This window comes from Lepus europaeus, chromosome 13, assembly GCF_033115175.1.
Source record: "Lepus europaeus isolate LE1 chromosome 13, mLepTim1.pri, whole genome shotgun sequence".
Taxonomy (NCBI): Eukaryota; Metazoa; Chordata; class Mammalia; order Lagomorpha; family Leporidae; genus Lepus; species Lepus europaeus.
Window position 1 is genome coordinate 93,930,283 of NC_084839.1, and position 21,025 is coordinate 93,951,307.

The following is a 21,025-nucleotide window of genomic DNA, read 5'->3' on the forward strand; positions in this document are numbered from 1 at the left end:
AGCCGGCCCTAAGTATTGTAGGCTGGTGATAACCTTGCTGAACAGGTTAGGTTTAAGATCTTATTTATTATTATTAAAATTTTAACATTTTTCCCACTTTTTCATTTTGATGCTCTGCACATTTCCAGAAAGTTTGAATATTCAGTGAATACACACACACACACACTTCACAGATTTTCCAGTTGTTAACATTTACCCACATTTTTTGTCTCTCTATATAAAATAATTTTTTGACTTTTCTATTGAAGATGACAAATATTGGAATGGGTACTATTGCTCAGTGGATTAAACCTCAGGTTGCAGTGTCTGCATACCATATGGATGCTGTTTCATGTTCTGGCTACTCCACTTCTGATCCAGCTCCCGGCTAATGTGTCTGGGAAGACAGCAGAGGATGGCCCAAGTGTTTGGGGCCTGGTATCCATGTGCAATACCTGGATGAAGCTCCTGGCTCCTGGCTTTGTCATGCCTTGCCCTGGCTATTGTGGCCATTTTGGGAGTGAACCAGTAGATGGAAGATATATTCTCTCTCTCTCTTTGTTTCTCTCTTTCTCTCTCTCTTTCTTTCTTTCTCTGGAACTCTGCCTTTCAAATAAATTAATTTAAAAAAACAAAAGCTTAGGGAAAATTCGTATTATAAAAAAAAAAGAAAATTGCAGATATCATATACTTCACCCCTAAATTTAACAACCTTCATACTGTTATCTCCCACAATGCTATATCACGCCTAATATAGTAATAATAATTCTGCAATATCATTTATTATATAGTCTGTATTTAAATTTCCTCAGCTTTCCTGTAATATATCCTTATTGATAGTTGTTTTTGTAGAATCCAGGCAGCTTGTCTGATTTTCTGACTGCTGCCCAATAATAAGATGTAGAATGTATAAAGCACACCGCTTGGGTGTTGTCATGTACTTCTCATTGCATCACCAAAGGAGGAACATAGTTTGTCTTACTGCTACTGATGATGATATGACTGATCCCTTGATAAAGCTGGTAACCACTAAACCTTTCTGTTGTAAAACCAGCATTTTCTCTTCTTCATTAATGAATTATCTGTAGGGTAGTATTTTGAGTCTGTGTGAATTCTCTATTCCCAGGTAATCTTTCAGTCAGTGACTTTCCCCCACCCCTGGCATTTCATAAATACAGCTTTACTAACATAGTGATTCTTCCAACCCTACCCTACTCCCACCCTTCTTCCTCCTCTCACCCTTCTTCCTCCTCCCTCTCCTATTCCCTTCTTATTTCTTAATAAGATCTGTTTTCAATTAACTTTATACACATATGATTAACTCTATACCAAGTAAAGAGTCCCAACAAGTAGTGTGAGAAAAAAATTATTCCTCAACAGTCAAGACGAGGGCTGTTCAAGTCATCATACCTCAAAGTGTCAATTACACTTCTATAGATTGCCTTTTAGGTGCTCTATTAGTTTCTACAGATCAGGGAGAACATATGGTATTTGTCCTTTTGGGACTGGCTTATTTCACTAAGTATAATGTTTTCCAGTTGCATCCATTTTGTTGCAGATGAAACAATTAAAAATGTTTTTTAATCACTGTGTAGTATTCCATGGTGCATATATCCCATAACTTCTTTTTTTTTTTAAAGATTTTGTTTATTTATTTTAGAGGTAGAGTTACAGACCGTGCGAGGGAGAGACAGAGAGAAAGGTCTTCCATCCGTTGGTTCACTCCTCAGCTGTCCACAACGGCCAGAGCAGCGCCGATCCAAAGCCAGGAGCCAGGTCCTTCCTCCCGGTCTCCCATGTTGGTGCAGGGGCCCAAGGAGTTGGGCCATCTTTCATTTTCCTTGGGTAAATTCCCAGGAGTGGGATAGCTGGGTCTTATGGTAGGTCTATATTCAGATTTCTGAGGTATTTCCATACTGTGCTCCACAGTGGCTGTACCAGCTTACATTCCCAGCAACAGTGGATCAGGGTACCTTTTGCCCCACATCCTTGCCAGCATTTGTTGTTTGTTGATTTCTGTATGAGAGCCATTCTAACTGGGGTGAGGTGAAACCTCATTGTGGTTTGGATTTGCGTTACCCTGATGGCTAATGATCCTGAATAGTGTTCCATGTGTCTGTTGGCCATTTGGATTTTCTTTTTTGAAAAATGTCTGTTGCAGTCCTTTGCCCATTTCTTAATTGTTGTTTGTTTTGTTGTTGTGGAGGTTCTTGATCTCTCTATATTCTGGTTATTAATCCTTTATAAGTTGCATAGTTTGCAAATCAACTTCTCCCAGTCTGTCATTTGCCTCTTCACTTTCCTGAGTGTTTCTTTTGCAGTGCAGAGGCTTCTCAATTTGATGTGATCCCATTTGTCAATTTTGGTTTTGATTTCCTGTGCCTCTGGGGTCTTTCCCAAGAATTTGCCCATGCCAGTGTCTTACAGAGTTTCCCCAATGTTCTCTAATAATTTGATGGTATTGGGTCATAGATTTAGGTCTTTGATCGATCTTGAATGGATTTTTGTGTAACCTAGAGGTCTTCGTACTTCAGCATGCGGGGATCCAGTTCCCAGCCCCATCTGTTAAAGAGACTGTCCTAGCTCCAGGGATTGACTGCAGCTCCTTTGTCAAAGAAAAGCTGGTTGTAGATGCGTGGGTTGATTTCTGGAGTTTCTATTCTCTTAACACTGTTTTTGCTGTATACCGTAAGTTTTGATGTGTTGTATTGTCATCTTCACTTGTTTCCAGAAATTTTTTGATTTCTCTTTTAATTTCATCTATGACCCACTGGTCTTTTAGGAGCATGTTGTTCAGTGTCCTTGTGTTTGTATATGTTCTAGAGATTCTTGAGTTGTTAATTTCCAGCTTCATTCCATTGTGGTCAGAGAAGATGCATGGTATGATTTCTGTTTTTTTTTAATTTGCTGAGACTTGCTTTCTGGCCTACCATGTGGTCTGTCCTAGAGAAAACTCCATGCACTGGTGAGAAGAATGTGTGTTCTGCAACTGTAGGATGGAAAGTTCTGTAGATATCCATTAGGTCTATTTGGTCTATAGTGTCAATTAACTCTGTTGTTAATCAGTGAATAGGACTTTCCCTTCTACAATAAATAAATATATTTACTTATTTGCTTTATGCAAAAAATTATACCAATATTATAGCTGATAATAAGCCAACCAAGTAAAATTGGAGATTTCTTTTTTTTTAAAGATTTATTTTATTTATTTGAAAGAGTTACAGAGAGAGGTAGAGACAGAGAGAGGTCTTCCACCCGCTGGTTCAGTCCCCAGATGGCAGCAACGGCTGGAGCTGCGCTGATCCAAAGCCAGGAGCTTCCTCCCGGTCTCCCACGTGGGTGCAGGCGCCCAAGGACTTGAGCCATCTTCCATTGCTTTCCCAGGCCATAGCAGAGAGCTGAATCAGAAGAGGAGCAGCCAGGACCAGAACTGGTGCCCATATGGGATGCCGGCACTTCAGGCCAGGGCTTTAACCCACTGCACCATAGTGCCAGCTCCGGAGATTTCTTTTTGATTATTTTGTATTCGTAAAAATTAGATTTGTTGGGGCTGGCCTTGTGGCATAATGGTTAAGCTATTGCCTGCAATGCAGGCATCACATATGGGTACAAGTTTGAGTCCCTGATGCTCCACTTCCAATTCAGCTCCCTGCTAATGTGCCTGGGAAAGCAGCAGAAGATAGCCCAAATTCTTGGGCCACTGTACCCATGTTGGAGACCCAGATGAAGCTCTTGGCTCCTGACATCAGCTTGCCCTAGACCCAGATATTGCGACCATTTGGGGAGTGAACCAGCAGATAGATTTCTCCCTGTATCTCCCTCTTTCTGTAACTCTGCCTTTCAAATAAATAAATCTTTAAATTAAAAAAATTAAATTTGTTTCCATTTACATATTTAGTTTCTTTTGCAGATTTTATTCTTTAATATGTAAAACATTGCGTGTTTCACAGTTTGAGTTTTTACAAAGATATACCCAGAGGAATCTTGCCCTCATCCCTGTGCCTCTCCTCCAGGTGCATCTAGCCTGTAAAAGATAGTGACATTTATGAATGTTGACTCTGTCCTTATTTTATGTTTGCAAAAAGAATCTATCTGAGCCAGCCAGTAGGTGCAATTGTTAAGATACCAATGGGTGGGTGGTGGTGGGGTGTCAGCATTGTGCAAGGGGTTTTAAAATCTTTTTTTAAAAAGTTTGCTTTTATTTATTTGAAAGGCAGAGTTATAGAGAAAGGTTTTCCATCCACTGGTTCACTCCTCAAATGGCTGCAGTGGCCAGGGCTGGGCCAGGCTGAAGCCAGGAATCAGGAACTTGTTCCCGGTCTCCCACTTGAGTACAGGGACCCAAGAACTTGGATCATCCTCTGCTGGTTTCCCAGGCACATTAGTAGGGAACTGGATTGGAAGTAGAACTGCCAGGATGTGAACCAGTGCCCATATGGGATGCTGGCGCTGCAGGTGGCTGCCTAGCCCACTACACCACAGCACTGGTACCATAATAAATACCATAAATAAATCCCACATGTCATATGGAATGCTTGTTTCTTGTCCCAGCTCCTGTTCCAATTCCATCTTCCTGCTAATGTGTACCCTGAGACAGTAGGGGATGGCTCCTAAGGTTGTTGCAGTTGACCCATCCATCAGCACTGTGTCAGTGTTTCTTTACAGCCCACCCACAACATGTCATCACACTTTTGATCTCTGCTACTCCTGTTAGATGGAAAGTTATCTCAGTAGTTTTAATTGTACTCTTATTGTTATGAGTACATTTGAGCCTTGTTTTTTAGTGCAGTTTAGTAAATCTCCTTTGTTTTTTAATTGTTTCTGCATTTTGAGCCGTAGTTAACCAGTATTATAATATGTAGATTATAAAGGAATTCACCCATATATTTTGCCAGTGCTTGTTTGGTTTTGTTTTACATGTTCAGCTCTGAATCATAGTTTATTCTGCTATGTGGTATGAGGTTTGGATCTGGTTTTATCCTTTCCCAAATGGCAATCAGTTGTCTCAGAATCATTTCAGAAGTCTACCTGGGGTTAAGATGCTTGCATCCCATATCAGAGTGCATGGATCTGATACCCAGTTCACCTCTGACTCCAGCTTCCTGCTATTGCAGACCCTGGGAGGCAGCAGGGAGGTAGCTCGAGTAGTTCAGTTCCTGCCACCCACACGGGAGACCTGGATTGAGTTCCTGGCTCCTGGCTCCTGGCTCAGGTCCTACCCCTGTAGGCATGGGGAGAATGAACCAACAGATGAGAGCATGCACTCACTCTTGGTATCTATCTGTATCTCTTTGTCCCTCCACCTCTCAAATAGATTTTTTTGTAATCTATCTTTTCTCCTGCAAGGAAGGAAAAAAGAAAAGTAGCTTTCTTTTTCTTTTTCTTAAAAAATGTTTTACTAAATTAGCATGTTGATATTGGATCAGTTTTTCAGTGTCAGTTGAAAGAGTATATTAAAACCTCAGGGGTAGGGGTCAGTGTTGTGGCAGTATGTTAAGCCACAGTTTGTGACATCAGCATCCAAAATTGGAGCGCTGGTTTGAGTCCTGGCTGCTCCACTTCCCATCTAGCTCCCTGCTAAAGCAGTGGGAGATTGCCTAAGTGCTTGGGCCCCACACCCCTAGCCCACCCTACCCCTGCATTGTGGACTTTGGGGGAGTGAACCAGCAGATGGAATACTTCTGTCACTCTGCCTTTCAAATAGATAACATTTTAAAGAACCTGACCTCAGGGATGGGATGTCATCCTAGAGCCTGCTTGTCTCAGGTATTTGCACACCAACTGGGAGTTGGAATGATGGCACTTGAACACATTACCACGAGGTGGGCCAGGAGCACCTCTAGTTTTCCATTAAAAAATGTGGTATCACATTGAAGGAGTGACATGTTTGAAGCTGACACCTGAAAACTGTCAATAACCAGTTTGATAATTACATTTGTTTTTCCTTTGGGGGGAGCATATGTATAGTAATTTTATTATCCCACTTGAAAAATTATGACATGAGATAATGTATATGAAACTCTAGTTCAATATGTGACACAGTAAGCATTCAGTAACTATTAGTTATAATATCAATTTGTTTTTGTAACAGTTGTTAATTAACCTTTGTGTGTATTTTCAGAGAGCTATTGCTTACCTTTTGCCAAGTGGTTTGTTTGAGAAACGAGCCAGGCCAATAATGAAGGTAGTTATCTTAATTACTATTTTTAAAATTTTCACTCAGCTTTATTTGTTACACTAATTATCTAATACACTTTTAATGTGTTTTACAGCATCCTGAACAGATTTTTCCAAAACAAAGAGGTAAGTTTGTTTGCTCAGGAATAAAATAGCTGTTTTCTTTACCGCAGTGTGAGGTTTCATATCAGCAGTTGCTCACATTCTAAAGAGTTGCCTTCATGAAATACATAAAAAGTGTTTTGCAGCTAAGAATAAGTGATCCAGGGTGGGTGGGCATGTGGCACAGCAGGTAGAACCATTGCTTGGGACACCCGCATCACATTTCAGAGTGCCTGCTGGGCTTCCAGTCCAGCTCCCCACGAATGTGCTGGGGAGGCTGCAGGTGATGACTTAAGTACTTGGGCCCCTACCACTCATACCTGATTTTGAATCTTGTTATCAACATTTTGGATAACTTTATAAATGTGTTCCATCTTTCCTGTTTCCTCACTTCTTCGACATGACTAATTATAAAATATGGCATTGGGTTGATGATAGCTTTTGGGGAGATAATAAATGAAGCCTGTATGAAAGCTGCCGCAATGGTACTTCTCCAGAGGTAACAAAATGTCTTTTGCTGCCTCCCTCCCAATTTTGTTAATATCAATGAATTTTAGATTGGATAAATTGTAGCACTTGTAATATACTACCACTTCCCTTATTAAAAGGTAGAAGCTTCTGGATTAACAAAAACTCTCTTCTGTTTAAAGCAAGTCTTACCAAAAAAAAAGACTGAGAAATGGGGCAGGCGTTTAGCCTAGCAGTTAAGATGCCTGTATCCCATATCAGGATGTCTGGGTTTGATACACAGCTCTGGTTCCTGATTCCACTAAGGCTAAACTCACCTCTGTTTATCACGATTGTTTTTGTTTTAACCCATCTGATTTGAAGGGGGAAAAAATGGCTAATAAAAACAAGCTGTGAGTAACAAAAAGAAATTAGGAAAAATCTATTATTATTCATAGATGTTACGATTGCTTATTTAGAAAATGGAAAACATAAACTAAAACCTATGTTAGGATATTTCAGTAAAATATCATTATTTGGATATCTGAATTCAAAACATTCACTGTAAATTGTGCTGAATTTTTGTATTGACAACCTTTTATAAAACCAAGTCACAGTATAGATCAAGAGGAAATGCTCATCATGGGGAGATGATATGATCATTCAACCAATTTCGGCATTGTGGTGGCTAAATCCATGCAGTGCAGCGTAGTGACGATTGGGTGAACACGGAGGGCTTAATGGTAACAAATGAATTGCACACTATCCCTGAGCTTATGTGCTTTTGTGGACAAGAACTATTTTAAAAACTGACTTCTACCTGCAGAAAATGTATACTTACATATGGTACAGACATGTACATAAGAATATACATGTGTATGTACCTCTTTTTTTCTTAATACCTTTAATGGAATGTTAAAAGTAGGTTGTATCCAAATGATCACAGAGTTGGGTCAAGGCTTTAAAAATCATTGTGTCAGTGTTTTTAAAATAACAAATAAGTATGCCCTAAGCAAGGGAAAAAGAAGGGAAATTATCTGTTTTGAAATTTAAAACTCTTTGACAAAAAGAAACACACTAGAAAATTAAACATGCATGACAGAGGCCTGATATTTAAAATAATTTACTCTTACAAATTAAATTTTAAAAAGCTTAATAGAAAAATAGGCAAAAGAAAAGAAGCAGTTCATAAGTGAAGAAAATAAAAGTAGCCAAAGAACATCTGAGACTACATCAATGATCAGAAATAATATCTTGTAAAACAGTAACAAGAGACTGTTGTCACCACCATTATGAAAATTATAAATATTATCTTTCAGTAAAACATTGGAAGCCGTCTAAATGTTCATCATAGGGTGGCTAAATGAACTGTCAGAACCGTACCGTGGAATGATGCACAAGTAGTAAAAAGTGAACCAGATCTAGCTGTATTGGCACAGATGAGACATTGTTGGGTAGGAAAAGCCAATAAAAATGGTTTAGTATGCGGTGTAAATACAGTTTAATACTGTTTAAAAAAAAGCAGCCAATACGCTGTCTCATGAAGGTACACATACATAAATGCACAGAAAGAATCCAGAACAATAAACCCTCACCTTGCCTCTCACAAAGGAATTTTAACATTTAATCTTTCTTAAGAGTGTGTTATTTGTGTTAAGTAATCTATTTTGAAATCTCTTACCTATTTTAAATAACGGAATGGTGGGCCGTATAAAAAGGAGCAAAATTGTAATGCATATAAAATAATACATATGAGATTTATATAGAAAATTATAAAACTGAAAAATCATACATTCACACATGTCTGTGGTGTGACCACCTCAAATATCTTTTCCAGCCTAACAGTAATTAAGAGAATTGTCTGCAGCCATGTTGGTCCTGCCTTTCACTTCTGACCTGCCACTTGAACAATAAAATGAAAGTCAGTTGCACAGTGAAGCTACAGAGTTGAAAAATATGTAGAATTTCATGGAGTTTATAACAGTGATGTTGGGAAAGTGTTTAAATCGCCCATGAAAAATCTGGTTTTACATTCAAGCAAAACACCTCATGAAGACATTTTTTCACCATTTATTGTGGACCTTTGCTCTTCAGTGTTAGCGTATCCTCTTAAAGTAGGCTGTGTCAGATGGTAGCTGTCCTCAGAAAAGAAAGGCATCCTTCCTGCGGTACAGTTAGGCTCTCCGAGGAAAGGGTGGCTGATTCCGAGAACTGTAGCACAAAGATAATGGTTCTCTTTCTGGACAAAGTGACGCTTGAATTTCTGCATCACACACATAAATTCCAGATGGATTAAATATCTAAACATGAAATACACAAAAATCCCAGAAGAAAACTTAGGAAAATAGCCGAAAGCCTTAAAGTGTACTTTCTTAGTGCGGTAGAAGATTGGTTCATAGGGGTGAGGAGGCCCTGCTGTGGACCACAGTTTGTGGCTCTCTCAAGGACCACTGTCTATATGTGCAGATAAGCAGCGTATCTGTGGTGTTAAAATGTCCTGGGGAGGGGGACAGGCAGTTGGAGGAGAATATCTAAAAGGCTCCTTAGTGGGATCAAGGATGAAAAGACGGGTAATAAACACAGCCGTGGAGGAAAAGTGACAGGTTTAACCGCGTACATACTTTAATTTTGATTAGGCAAGATACCATAACAGAAGTCAAAAGCAGCCTGAGAAAAACGACTTACAACTTATGTAATAGACCGAAGCGATAACCTTTAATATACAGGAATTTTTAGGAATCAGAGAACTCAGCAGAAATATGGGTAAAGGATGTAGCCATAGTATTTAGCTTATTTACTATAGTAAAATAGTAAAGTCCATTTATAAGTCTGTCTGGTGATTAGTAGACTTAAATAGCCCTCTTTGTTTCAAAAGGAGTTATATGTAACACCTTTTTGAAGCCCTGGTGTGGTGGAAGTTTTAAACTTCCAGAAGATTCCATGGGGTTGAAACATGATAGGGTGTAGAAACAGGCATTCTTTAGTTTTTTCTTTGTTCTGTTATGCCTGTTTCAAATTCTCTGGATGTACCCATTATTGACTTCTGTCAGTCTTCCTTTTGAAGTGTATGGGAATGCACTGTACTTACAGCCAAACCCAATGTTTTTATTTTTTATTTAAAGCAAATTACAAAAAGTTTTATAGAAATGTTTAGGAATATTCTACTAAATATAAACAGTATTTCCCTTAAAAGTACAAAATATTAAGTATCAAACAAAATAGTAGAATTCTAAATACCAGTTTTTAGTGTTTTAAAAGTTAATCCAAGTTGTTAAGCATATCTCATAACTGCAATTGAATCTATCTCTGTGCATATTTTTATTTGTTTTCATCTGGCTTCTTATTAGCAATTCAGTGGGGAGAAGATGGCCGTCCATTTCATTTTCTCTTCTATACTGGCAAGCAATCATATTACGCACTAATGCATGTAAGTATATCAGATTTCTCATCAAGAATATGAACTGTAAGCTACAAGCCTGTGCTGGAGACTTTTCTCAGCTTCTGAATTTACCTTGTATTTTATTAATGCTTACCTTCCAGAGGTAAGACTGTGCTGATGAAAGGCTTTGAGTTTTATTATTTCGTTTTGGCTAAAGGTAAACTTTATAGAATTTATATCAGAATGGTTTGTCCTTTCAATGCTTTTACTTTCAAATTGAAATCATGTTAGGAGATAGATGTTCAGCTCAGTAACAGTGTGTGTGTTCTTCCAAGGTAAGGAAAGGGTATAACGCTAGAGGCATGTACCTTGGGAGAGAATCAAATAGTTGTCTGTACTTTGTTTTTGCTATATACAATTTTTGCCTTTCAGAGTTTAGTGCAGTTTATGAGTTTAGAAGTTAGGCTCAGAAAACAAGCTCAGAAAATATTTTATTACACTTTGACTTCCAGCTGCCTTTGAGGGTACTATGAACAGGTTTTGTTTTGTTTCCGGAGCTGTGAGCGTTTGATAGTGTGCAAATTTGGAAGTTACCCAGAATTGCTATGAAAAAAGTGGCCGTTCAGCAGTACTGATTTTTAAATGGCAGGACCCATTTTATTTTTAGAACATGATGCCAAACTTTGTGTTTTTTCATTATATGTTTTTCTTAAGTTATAGAAATTGTTGTTGGGCTTCCCCAGTCCCCAGTCAGATGTCCATGGTTTGAATCAGTGCACACATTTTCTCTGCTTTTTAAAGGTATCTGGTGTGTGTGTGTGCTCCACAAACCCAAAGGACAAAATCCCCACTTGTCAGGTACATTTATTTCTAGGGGAAAAAAAAGAAAACCTTCTTTTCCCTCTTTGTTGACCTTGGGCAAATGAGCTCCTTGCCCTGCCAGAAATGAAGTGAATGATAAATGCAGAGTGTGTCTTTGCTGAGTAATGGAGCTGCGGCTCAGGCTTCCACGAGGTTCTCTCCCGCACAGCCCGAGGCTGCCGGGAGGACCCCCGCTGTTCATTTAAATAGGTATGTCAAATCTGCCTCCAGACGCCGCTGGTTTGATCTGTGGTAATATTTGTGAAGGTTCCATATGGACTTGAGCCCCCTGCAGTGCTAAGAAATAATGTACAACGCTTCATGGTGCAGACGCAAATTTTCTCTGAAAAGGGATGCAATGCTGCGTTTTAGCTGTCGGAGGGGATGATGGAGCTGACGCGCTAGGCCTGTCAACTTGTTACACGGATGGGTTGCACGCAGCGAAGCTGTAGAAAATCTGTGCCTTTTAACTTTTCTACTTAATCACGGTTGTAGCATTGCCTTTAGACTGTATGCTACATTAATTCTCTTCCTGCCTTCTGCCTTTCATCCCAAGTTTCACGGAAAAAAGTAAAGCATGCAGGTCTTGGAGAGGAGCCTTATCAAGCAGCTGTCATCTGACAAGCCATTTGCATTTGTTTTGGCTGAAAGTGAGCAACCCAAGGGCAAGATGTTTTGTTGCATTCCATCATAATGAAGAAATTACACATTGTGTAAGAGGCCTAACTTTATTTTTAGTTTGTTTAAGTGTTGTAAAAAGGTATTGCTCAAGAAACTGATGGCTTCTCAGCAGAGACAGCTTTACCATACTCTTGACTAAAATCTCAAACTGTGTCTGATTAAGAAACCTGCTTTTTGAGGAATACAGGTTTCATTACATACAGCAGAGTTCCTTGGGCTTTTATGTCTCAGTTCATCTCAGTAATTCCTAAATATTGTACTGGTGCATCAGCGTTGTGTATGGCACATGTCATTAATTACCTCTGCCGCCACCGCACCGGCCTTGTTTCATTACAGTGCAGATCCCCGTCATCGGAGATACTGTGGTTTTGCGGTGGTGCCTAAATATTCCCAGCGCAGCTTGCAGAAGCGCTTTTGTAGTGAAGTGAGTTACCGCCTGCAAAGTCCAACTGCAGAACTTGAACCGGCTGGTGCACTTGCTGTCGCCTTTGTTCTGAGTGCTCTTAGCCAGGGGGCAGCCAGGGTAGGGGGTGCTGAGGGCGGCAGGTAGGGTTCCTTCTCTGAGTGTCATTGTACCATCTTCACCACAGCTCGGGAAGAGGCCCCAGAAGACTGGCAGGCTTTGAAGAGCTGAGAATGAGTCTGTTTGCTACCATTTGTCTCTGTTGATGTAATTGTCTTCCTCTGTATTGGTAAACGACTCAAAGGCAAACACTGACCGGCAGTAATTGTGGAAGGCATGGAGGTCATTGGTCAGGCCGGAGCCTGTGTGCCGTTGTCCGAGGAGACCTTTCTGATACCAGTTCATCTGCCTGTATGGTGCTAAGGAGGCTGTTTGTCTCTTAAGCCTATCTATTACTTTATAGTCACTGACCATATATTACATAAGTAATATATAGTCACTATATGTTACTTTATAGTCACCAAGAATAGTCCTGATAAAGCTAACAGTTAAGGACAATATGTAAAGCTTTAGCGAATACTGTTTCCAGTTGGCCTATATTTAGTGCACCCAAGTTTTGTGGTAAAGTGGGGAGGTTTTTGGAGGAACGATGACGGTAACAAAAAACATACAATTTGTTTTTCCTGCCCAGAAATGAAGCATGGTAGGAATATATAAAGTGAAGAGAAATGTGCTGACCTAGGGAGTTTCTCACACTTTGTTCATGTGTCATACTCTAAAGATTCATTTGCAGGTCACTTGGGACTCCTGTTTTCTATGGATATGATAGTCCACGTGTCTTCAGGTTTCTGGGAAAGTTGTTAAAAATCCATTTGAGGCCGGCGCCACGGCTCACTAGGTTAATCCTCCGCCTTGCGGCGCCGGCACACCGGGTTCTAGTCCCAGTCGGGGCACCGATCCTGTCCCGGTTGCCCCTCTTCCAGGCCAGCTCTCTGCTGTGGCCAGGGAGTGCAGTGGAGGATGGCCCAAGTCCTTGGGCCCTGCACCCCATGGGAGACCAGGAGAAGCACCTGGCTCCTGCCATCGGATCAGCGTGGTGTGCCGGCCGCAGCGCGCTACCGCGGCGGCCCATTGGAGGGTGAACCAACGGCAAAGGGAAGACCTTTCTCTCTGTCTCTCTCTCACTGTCCACTCTGCCTGTCAAAAAAAAAAAAAAAAAATCCATTTGATTTACCATGGCTAGTAATACATGCATGCGTAATGAAAAAAGGTATTACTGACAAAGTAATTCCTAATAAGAAGTAGTTTTTAATAAGCAGGAGACATTCTGAGTCTCTCACAGCATCACCGAGTACTGTCTGACGGCACTGGAATGGCTACTTTTTTTTTTTTTTTCACCCGAAGTGGGTGGCTTCCCATTTCCCAAGTAGCCATTTCACCAGTGGACCCTCTGCTTTTCAGACATGATTTAGGGCTTTAGTTCAGGTTTCGGGGGCACAAGGAAGAACAGAGAACAACAACAAAAGAAATTTCCTCAAACAACTAAGCAAAGGTATAAAGGAAGGGAAGATTTTGAAGAGGATATATGTGTCTATGCAGAAAAAAAAAAAAAAACTGTACAGAAGAAATGCTGAGTTGTGACCAACCCAGGAGACCCGAGTACACTCTTCAGGAGAGTGGAGAGTGGGCTGTGCCGGAAGGGTGGGCTGCCCTTGTGTTCATGGACCACAGTGCTTGATCCTGTCCAGGCTGACCAGGCGGGCGGTGGAGGGAACGGACCACTGTACGGTCGAGCAAGGCACTTGTGGCTTTGATAATCATTGTTCGGTTTTTGCAGGTCCTTTAAGAAAAGTGCTAACTCTGTATTTTTTACCTACCAATAGATATGTTTTGAGAAAATTAAAATTCGCTTATTAAAATTGAGTTGAAAATTATTAGAACTCACTATGGGAAGTGACTATTTTGGCTCTGAAGAGGGAGTCCTCTTGCAAAATGTGTCTGACTCAGTCAAGTACATCTGAAAACAGCTTTTGCCAGAGTGCTCTCTGCAGAACCCAAGTAGGAAACATCCTCCAAAAAGGGGATCCTGGAGGGCAGTCAGTTTGGAAAGTTGCATACTCACACTATATACTGGGAAGTTCTAGTGAGGGTCTACCCAACAGGACAGAAGCTCTGTGAAGGCCTTGGGGAAGGAAACCTGTTGCTCTGACTCTCTGTGGATCAAGACCACAGAACCGCGGGGGCCCAGCACACCTCCCCAAGTCCCATGGAACCAGTGCCTGGGAAGGGCTGCACAGAACCTTCAAAATGCTTCCTCCGAAGAGAAATAACAAAGTCTGCTCCGTTTCAGGTCTGGTATCAGCCCCAGTACACAAAGCGTTTATGACATTTCTCATTAGCTTCACTCACCCCAATCTTGAAGGGCGGTAAGAACTGCACTGGGAATTTAGCATCATAGAAAACGATACTTCAGGACTGGTTTTACAGTAAGTGATGAAATATTATGCAAGTATTTCTTGAAATGGAAGAAATCGTGTGACCACTAAGGAAATTTATATTCCCAAAAAAGTACAAAATGAACAAATAAATTATATACTGAAACTATTCTACTGAATCGGGAAAAAAAAGTTTAAACTATGAAAGAAAACCAACTAATTCTAAACCTGTAACTTATGCATAAACAGGGTTTGTTCATCTTGTTGAAAGAAGCCCTCGAGTTGTTTGGAGATTCTGTAGTTTATTGTCAACGACAGAAGTAACCTGCTGCTTAAAGTGTGTGTGCAGCAGCGCTGCGGGGAGTGGGGGCCCCAGACTCCATAAGCAGTAGCCTTGGGGACTGAGCACCTTGCTTAGTTCTGATGTTCCTAGGTCCTCTTTGTGACCTTGGGGTGAATATTCAAAACCTTTGGATGTAGTGCTGTTATCTTTAAAAATGGAACTAACATAGTGCCCCTTCTCACCGTGAGGTAGTGTAAAATACTTCACAGCTGCGTAAAGTGCTTGTGTTTAAAAAGCTGTGGACTGGTTTTGAAGTCTATCTGCATGCTGTTTTAAGACTTCTTGACAGCAGGAGTTAATTCAGTAATTAATTCAGTGGTGGAAATTGCAGTTCTAGAAGTATCTTTAATGTACATTCTCTTTGCATGTGAATAATTCCCATTGTATATCTTGTGTGCTCCAAATGTAACAATTAGGAAAATTCATTTATAAAAAAAACGAACTCAATTTCTTACTGCCTCTGTGTTGATTTTAGTCAAATTACTTCTTTTCTAATGGTACACTTGTTAGGATATATCATGGGGCTTCAACTTGAGTAGTAAAAATGTAGTAAAAAAATCAGAATTACAAGCACTGTGAAGTCATCATTGGGTGATACTTCCAGAAGACCCACACAGGAGAATATTTCCTTTTTCACATTGAATAGTGAGACATGATGTCGACTGGATAGCAGATTGTAGTCACAGACCAGTAGCAGAGGTCCACAATAGAGAGATGTCACTTGAAACTCTAAATGCATAGTAGAAACCTCTCTGAATTGTAGTTAGACTTACCTCATTTGATTTTGTAAATGCTAGTGGCCAGAAAATTTAGAAGGTTGTTATTTTAAAAAGCGATTTCCTGTGAGTTCTTTATCAAACACAAATTGTAGGTTACTGCCCTGGTATCTAAGATGATAATTACTGTTAGTTTGCTACTATTTATTTTATGTACCAAAATATAATTGACTCTCTTGTGCTGCCACCCCCCCATGAAGTGTTATTGTTTACCCTTCCTAAAATTGGAATTTCCATATGATTAATATAACCCAAACAGATTTTAGAGGGATACTAAAAATCATATTGCTCATGTTCTTGGAAGGATTTAGCTTCAGCATTTCTTTTCTGCAACCTGAGCATCTGGTATTTTCAAATTAGGCACCTTCTAAATTTGACTCATACATTATGGAAATCTGATGACACGAGGGGTGGATAGGCTTGCTTTGATTTTATGAAATATTAATCATAGCTGTGATTAATGATTCAGCATTTCACATCTGGGTTATTCCTGTCATATTTGAAAATTACACTATTAAATACAGTATATAAACTTAGTGAAGGTGGGGTCATGCTAATTCTCCAGTGTCCCTTAAAAATTAAGTGGAAACTTAACAATATACCAGCAGCTACCAGTGATAATCTGTGATGTTGACAGTTCCTGGCATATTTTATACCCTCAAGGATTTTTTTGATGTAAATTAGAACATATCTCTTCAGGGAGTTGAAGCTATAGAGTCTATGTTCCAGAGAACTGTTGTCTCTAACTAACCAAAGTAGAATCTCCAGAATGGTTTTATTATGCGGAGGATAAAGCATGGAAGTGATGCACCAATCAAATGGCTTAGATGACTAATCATCCCTCACCCCTGCCAGCATTCTTGTCCGTTACACAGGTCAGGTACTGGGCTAGGTACTTTTTACATATATTTTCCTATTTAGAGAAATGTAAGGAGTAGCTTGATGAGCATTGTGTAGTTTGATGGATTACAACCATCAAATTATAAGCATTTGCCTTAAATGAATAGAATTTACCGTGTCTGAAATTTGACATGTATTTTCATAGGTTGTTTTCTCTTGCACATTTTTTGCAGAGTATCTTACTTGCACCATTTATAAATTATTGCGGATCTAAATACAGTAATAATAGGAAATGGCATGGTGAAAAAAATTATAATAAAAATATGGACGTACAGTGAAAATTACCCAAAAAGCATTAAAAATGATGGCAGCTTCAACTTGGGCTGGAAACTTACCTACAAAGCAGGTTCATGATTGTTGTTATGGTTGCCTTGACTAGCAGAGGAGGGAGTCTCATTACTGTTGGCGTTCTCTTAGTTCGGATTTCCCTGCAGAAGGGGAAAGGTGTTTACGCTCGCGGACTTTAGCCCTCGTGGACCTCAGCACTCTGGACCAGACAGCTGAGGAGCTCTCTGCCACTCCTGTACCACAGCACCTGAAGGATGGCTGCGGACAGGCTGTGCCCAGTGCACAGTGACAGGCCGTGTGCCAGGGTGCCCACTGCACACGAGTAGCGAGGCAGCATTCTGTGGGGAGTTTTCTGTTTTACCTGTTCGGAGAATTGGAGAACTGCTATCTCGAAACAGTTCTAGAACTGCATGGAAATTTTTCTGATGTACTAGCCAGTAGGAATCCCAACCTAATATCTTAGTTTTCAAAAAGGAATTAAAAGTGCCCCAACCACCATCAGCGAGGCTCACCAGTTGTTGGGAAACAAATTGTAAAATTTTGACTTAAATTGAAGAACAAGTCCCTGCTCTGTATGTGAATGGGTCACCATAGTTCTTGCTTTCTTTAAGTGGACTGTGTGTTTTTGTTTTAAATTGTCAGATACAGTCCTTTGCTGCTACAGACGATGGGTTTGAGCTAGGGGTATATTGCAGGAGCAGTCACACTTGTGTGTGCACTAGGATTGAATTACTCCATTTCCCCTTTGCTGTCGTGTTGACCTAGGCCCTCTGTTGTTCTTGAACTTCAGTGTGCATCACTCAGAAGCACTATTAAACCTGGAAGCTACACCCACCCCAGCTGTTCCTCTGCAGCAAGTCAGGAGTAGAGCCTGGACATTTGTATTTCTTCTTTTATTTTTAAGATTTATTTATTTATTTATTTATTTATTTGAAAGGCTGAGTTAGAGACAGAGAGATCTTCCATCTGCTGGTTCACTCTCCAAATGGCCGTAATGGCTGGAACTGAGCCAATTCTAAGCCAGGAGTTTCTTCCTGGTTTCCCGTGTGGATGCAGGGTCCCTAGCATGTGGACCATCCTCCCCGTTGCTTTGCCAGGCACATTAGCAGGGAGCTGGGTTGGAAGTGGAGCAGCAAGGATTCAAACTGGTGCCCATATGGGATGCCTGTGGCCATGGCTTTACCTGCTACACCACAGCGCTGGCCCCTGATCATTTATATTTCTAACCACAGTTGTCTATGTTGGCACTGTGGTCTGGAGACCACACCATGAGAATGACTGAGTGTGAATGATGAATTCACTCTCAGGTTGTGATGCTCATAATTCCCTATTGGAAGTATAGAGTGCTACTTTTTTTTTTTTTTTTCTAAATCTTTGTCTTTTCTCTGCTTCTTTTTCTTTCTAAACCATCACTTGTACCCTTAATGAAAAACAAAAACTACTCCAAGGTCTCCTCAGCCATTGAGCTTTTATAACCTTACTCACTGGGCACTCCTGCCAGCTGAGTATAATGTCAGCTTTCTCATCTCTATTGCAGAATTTCAAAGGTGCAGTCTTCACAGCCTTCCTTTTGATCATTCGTTCTTTGCTTTTTAACATTTTTTCCCCAGGAAGATTGGATTCCTGAAGAGAGCACCCATGAATACGACAATAATGGCAAAGGGATATTCTTCTTACTCTTGGAACAGACTCTCAGGAACTTGGTGATGTGATGTGGCAGTAAAATCAGGAACCGAGAAGTTACCTTCCAAAACTTGAAATCGTTAAGACTCTTTTAAAAACATGCAGATTGGTACTGACATTGTGAACAGTAACACACCGTGTCCTCTGATTTTATGGTGTCGGAAGCTGTTGTGATTAACAGCAAAAGAAGTCATTTCAATAATCTCTAACTCATCCTTTTAAAATGTCTGTTCATTAGGCATTGGTACAGGAGGTTATGTGTGAATTATAAATGAATATATACAAATGTACTGAGTGTGAGGGAATCTTCAAAAAATAACTATGCTCATTCAAAAATATTGGAGGCCATTGCGTTATTTGGCTTGTTATAAATTCATTGTGCAGAAAATATATTCCAGGCCAGCGCCGCGGTTCACTAGGCTAATCTTCCACCTGAGGTGCCGGCACCCCGAGTTCTAGTCCTGGTTGGGGCACCGCGTACTAGTCCCTGTTGCTCCTCTTCCTGTCCAGCTCTCTGCTGTGGCCTGGGAGGGCAGTGGAAGATGGCCCAAGTGCTTGGGCCCTGCACCCGCATGGGAGACCAGGAGGAAGTACCCAGCTCCTGGCTTTGGATCCGGCGCAGCGCCAGCCATAGCGGCCATTAGGAGAATGAACCAACAGAAGGAAGACCTTTCTCTCTGTCTCTCTCTCACTGTCTATGTCTCTCTCACTCACTGTCTAACTGCCTGGCCAAAGAAAAAAGTATATTTATATATATATATATGTATATATATATATTCCAGTGATAACTCTGCACTGCTGGATCATTGCTTGATACAAGTTCTAGCAAAATGACAAACTTTCTCCTACTTACATTGCAGTTTAACAAGTGACACACATAATAAAGAGAAATAAAGAAGAAATCAAAGGAAAATAAGCAACTTTTTTCAAAAATACAACCTGCATGTAATTATTACATCAAATATTTACAAAAATTGTTATCTTAAATATTATATAGATGTCAAAAATTAAGCACTTCAATTCTAAATGCCACAGATTATAACTTTCCTTAAGGAAAATTTTGTCCTGTTTGTGAAACTAAGGGAAATGGTCTGTAATTGACTTCAGGTTTTTTTTTTTTTTTTAACCACCTTCACTGAAATGGAGTTGTAAAAATTTTATAGTTATTTTAAAATCAGTTAAAGTTAAGTGTGCTATGAAGTGGGATGCTCAATTTTCATTGAGATTACTCTACCATGCTTTAGTTGGGATGTGAAATAGTATTATTAAAGATCATTTTCAGTTTTATTTATTTATTCTGCAGCTACCTTCCTTGAGGAGACCACATTAGAAATAAGGATCACTCACAGGAAAGAGTATGAAATATGTCATAAATAATAATTGCCACTCTCTTACTGTAGCATGTATATTTTATTTGCCACAGGAAGTGTATGGAAAGCTACTCCAGGTGGAGAAACACCAAAATGAGTTGCAAGTCAAAGGAGTGCTTCCAGAGAAAACCGAAATCAGGTGAGGTCTTTTCCTGCATTGAAACATATGTAAAATTTGAACTAAAGCATGCCACTTGTATTTTTATAAATACCTAAAGCCTAAAAGTTATTCAATATATCAGCATTCACCATTAAAGTTAGGGTACAAATAATAAGCAATATCTTTCTTTGGGGGGAAGCAAACGTTGAAGTTACTCATATGTTATTTCATCCCAGATTTATGTTTTAAATGTATTACCATTTTGCATTGTGAATTCCTATGTATATAGCTGCACATTTTTTTCGATATTTGCATGCTTTAGAATTCTTTTGTTATTTTGAAATTTGTGCCTCTGTTTGGCAAACTAGTCATGGATCAGATCCATCAACCTAAGCAACAGATTTTAAATTCTGGCTACTTATTCACACATTTCCTCCTGTGTAAGACACAGATCTGTGAGTACACCTTGTTTAGGTTGTAAATGCATTCCTAGTGCTGTATTTGGATTTTAGTACTATTTTTAGACATTAGATAGGTTAACTTTTGTCCATAATGTCTGCTTTGAAGTAAATTATACAAGCACAGTTTTAATCTTTAAGAAATCTGGTGTCTTCCGGGAACAGCGCCGTGGCTCACTTGGTTAATCCTCTGCCTGCGGTGCCAGCATCCCATATGGGCACCGGGTTCTAGTCCTGGTTGCTTCTCTTAGAGTCCAGCTCTCTGCTGTGGCCCAGGGGGCGCTGTGGAGGATGGCCCAAGTCCTTGGGCCCCTGTACCCACATGGGAGATCCAGAGGAAGCTCCTGGCTTCGGATCGGCACAAAGCTGGCCGTGGCGGCCATTTAGAGAGTGAACCAACGGAAGGAAGACCTTTCTCTCTCTCTCCCTCACTGTCTATAACTGTCAAATAAAAAAAAGGAAATCTGGTGTCTTCTAATATCAGATGAGTTCTAGAATGTAATACTTAACTCTTCAAAGAACATTTGCTAGTGTAGAGATCTTTTCTAATGCGTACTGAGGAAGTGGAGTGTTTCTCAAGCATGGTTTACTTGGGGCACAGCTTACACCATGGCTTGGGACTCTCAGGAGCCTGGTTCAAGTC

The 21,025-nt window shown here is 40.2% G+C and overlaps 1 protein-coding gene across 1 annotated transcript in view; it reads left to right on the forward strand.

The window, feature by feature from the left end:
• MRPS9 (mitochondrial ribosomal protein S9) overlaps nucleotides 1-21,025 on the forward strand; it is an 82,217-nt gene that overhangs the window by 48,689 nt on the left and 12,503 nt on the right. Inside the window, exons 3-6 of the mRNA XM_062210024.1 lie at nucleotides 6,101-6,163; nucleotides 6,252-6,282; nucleotides 10,053-10,132; nucleotides 19,878-19,963. Of these exons, the coding sequence (XP_062066008.1) occupies nucleotides 6,101-6,163; nucleotides 6,252-6,282; nucleotides 10,053-10,132; nucleotides 19,878-19,963 (260 nt within the window). The remainder of the gene's footprint in view (nucleotides 1-6,100; nucleotides 6,164-6,251; nucleotides 6,283-10,052; nucleotides 10,133-19,877; nucleotides 19,964-21,025) is intronic.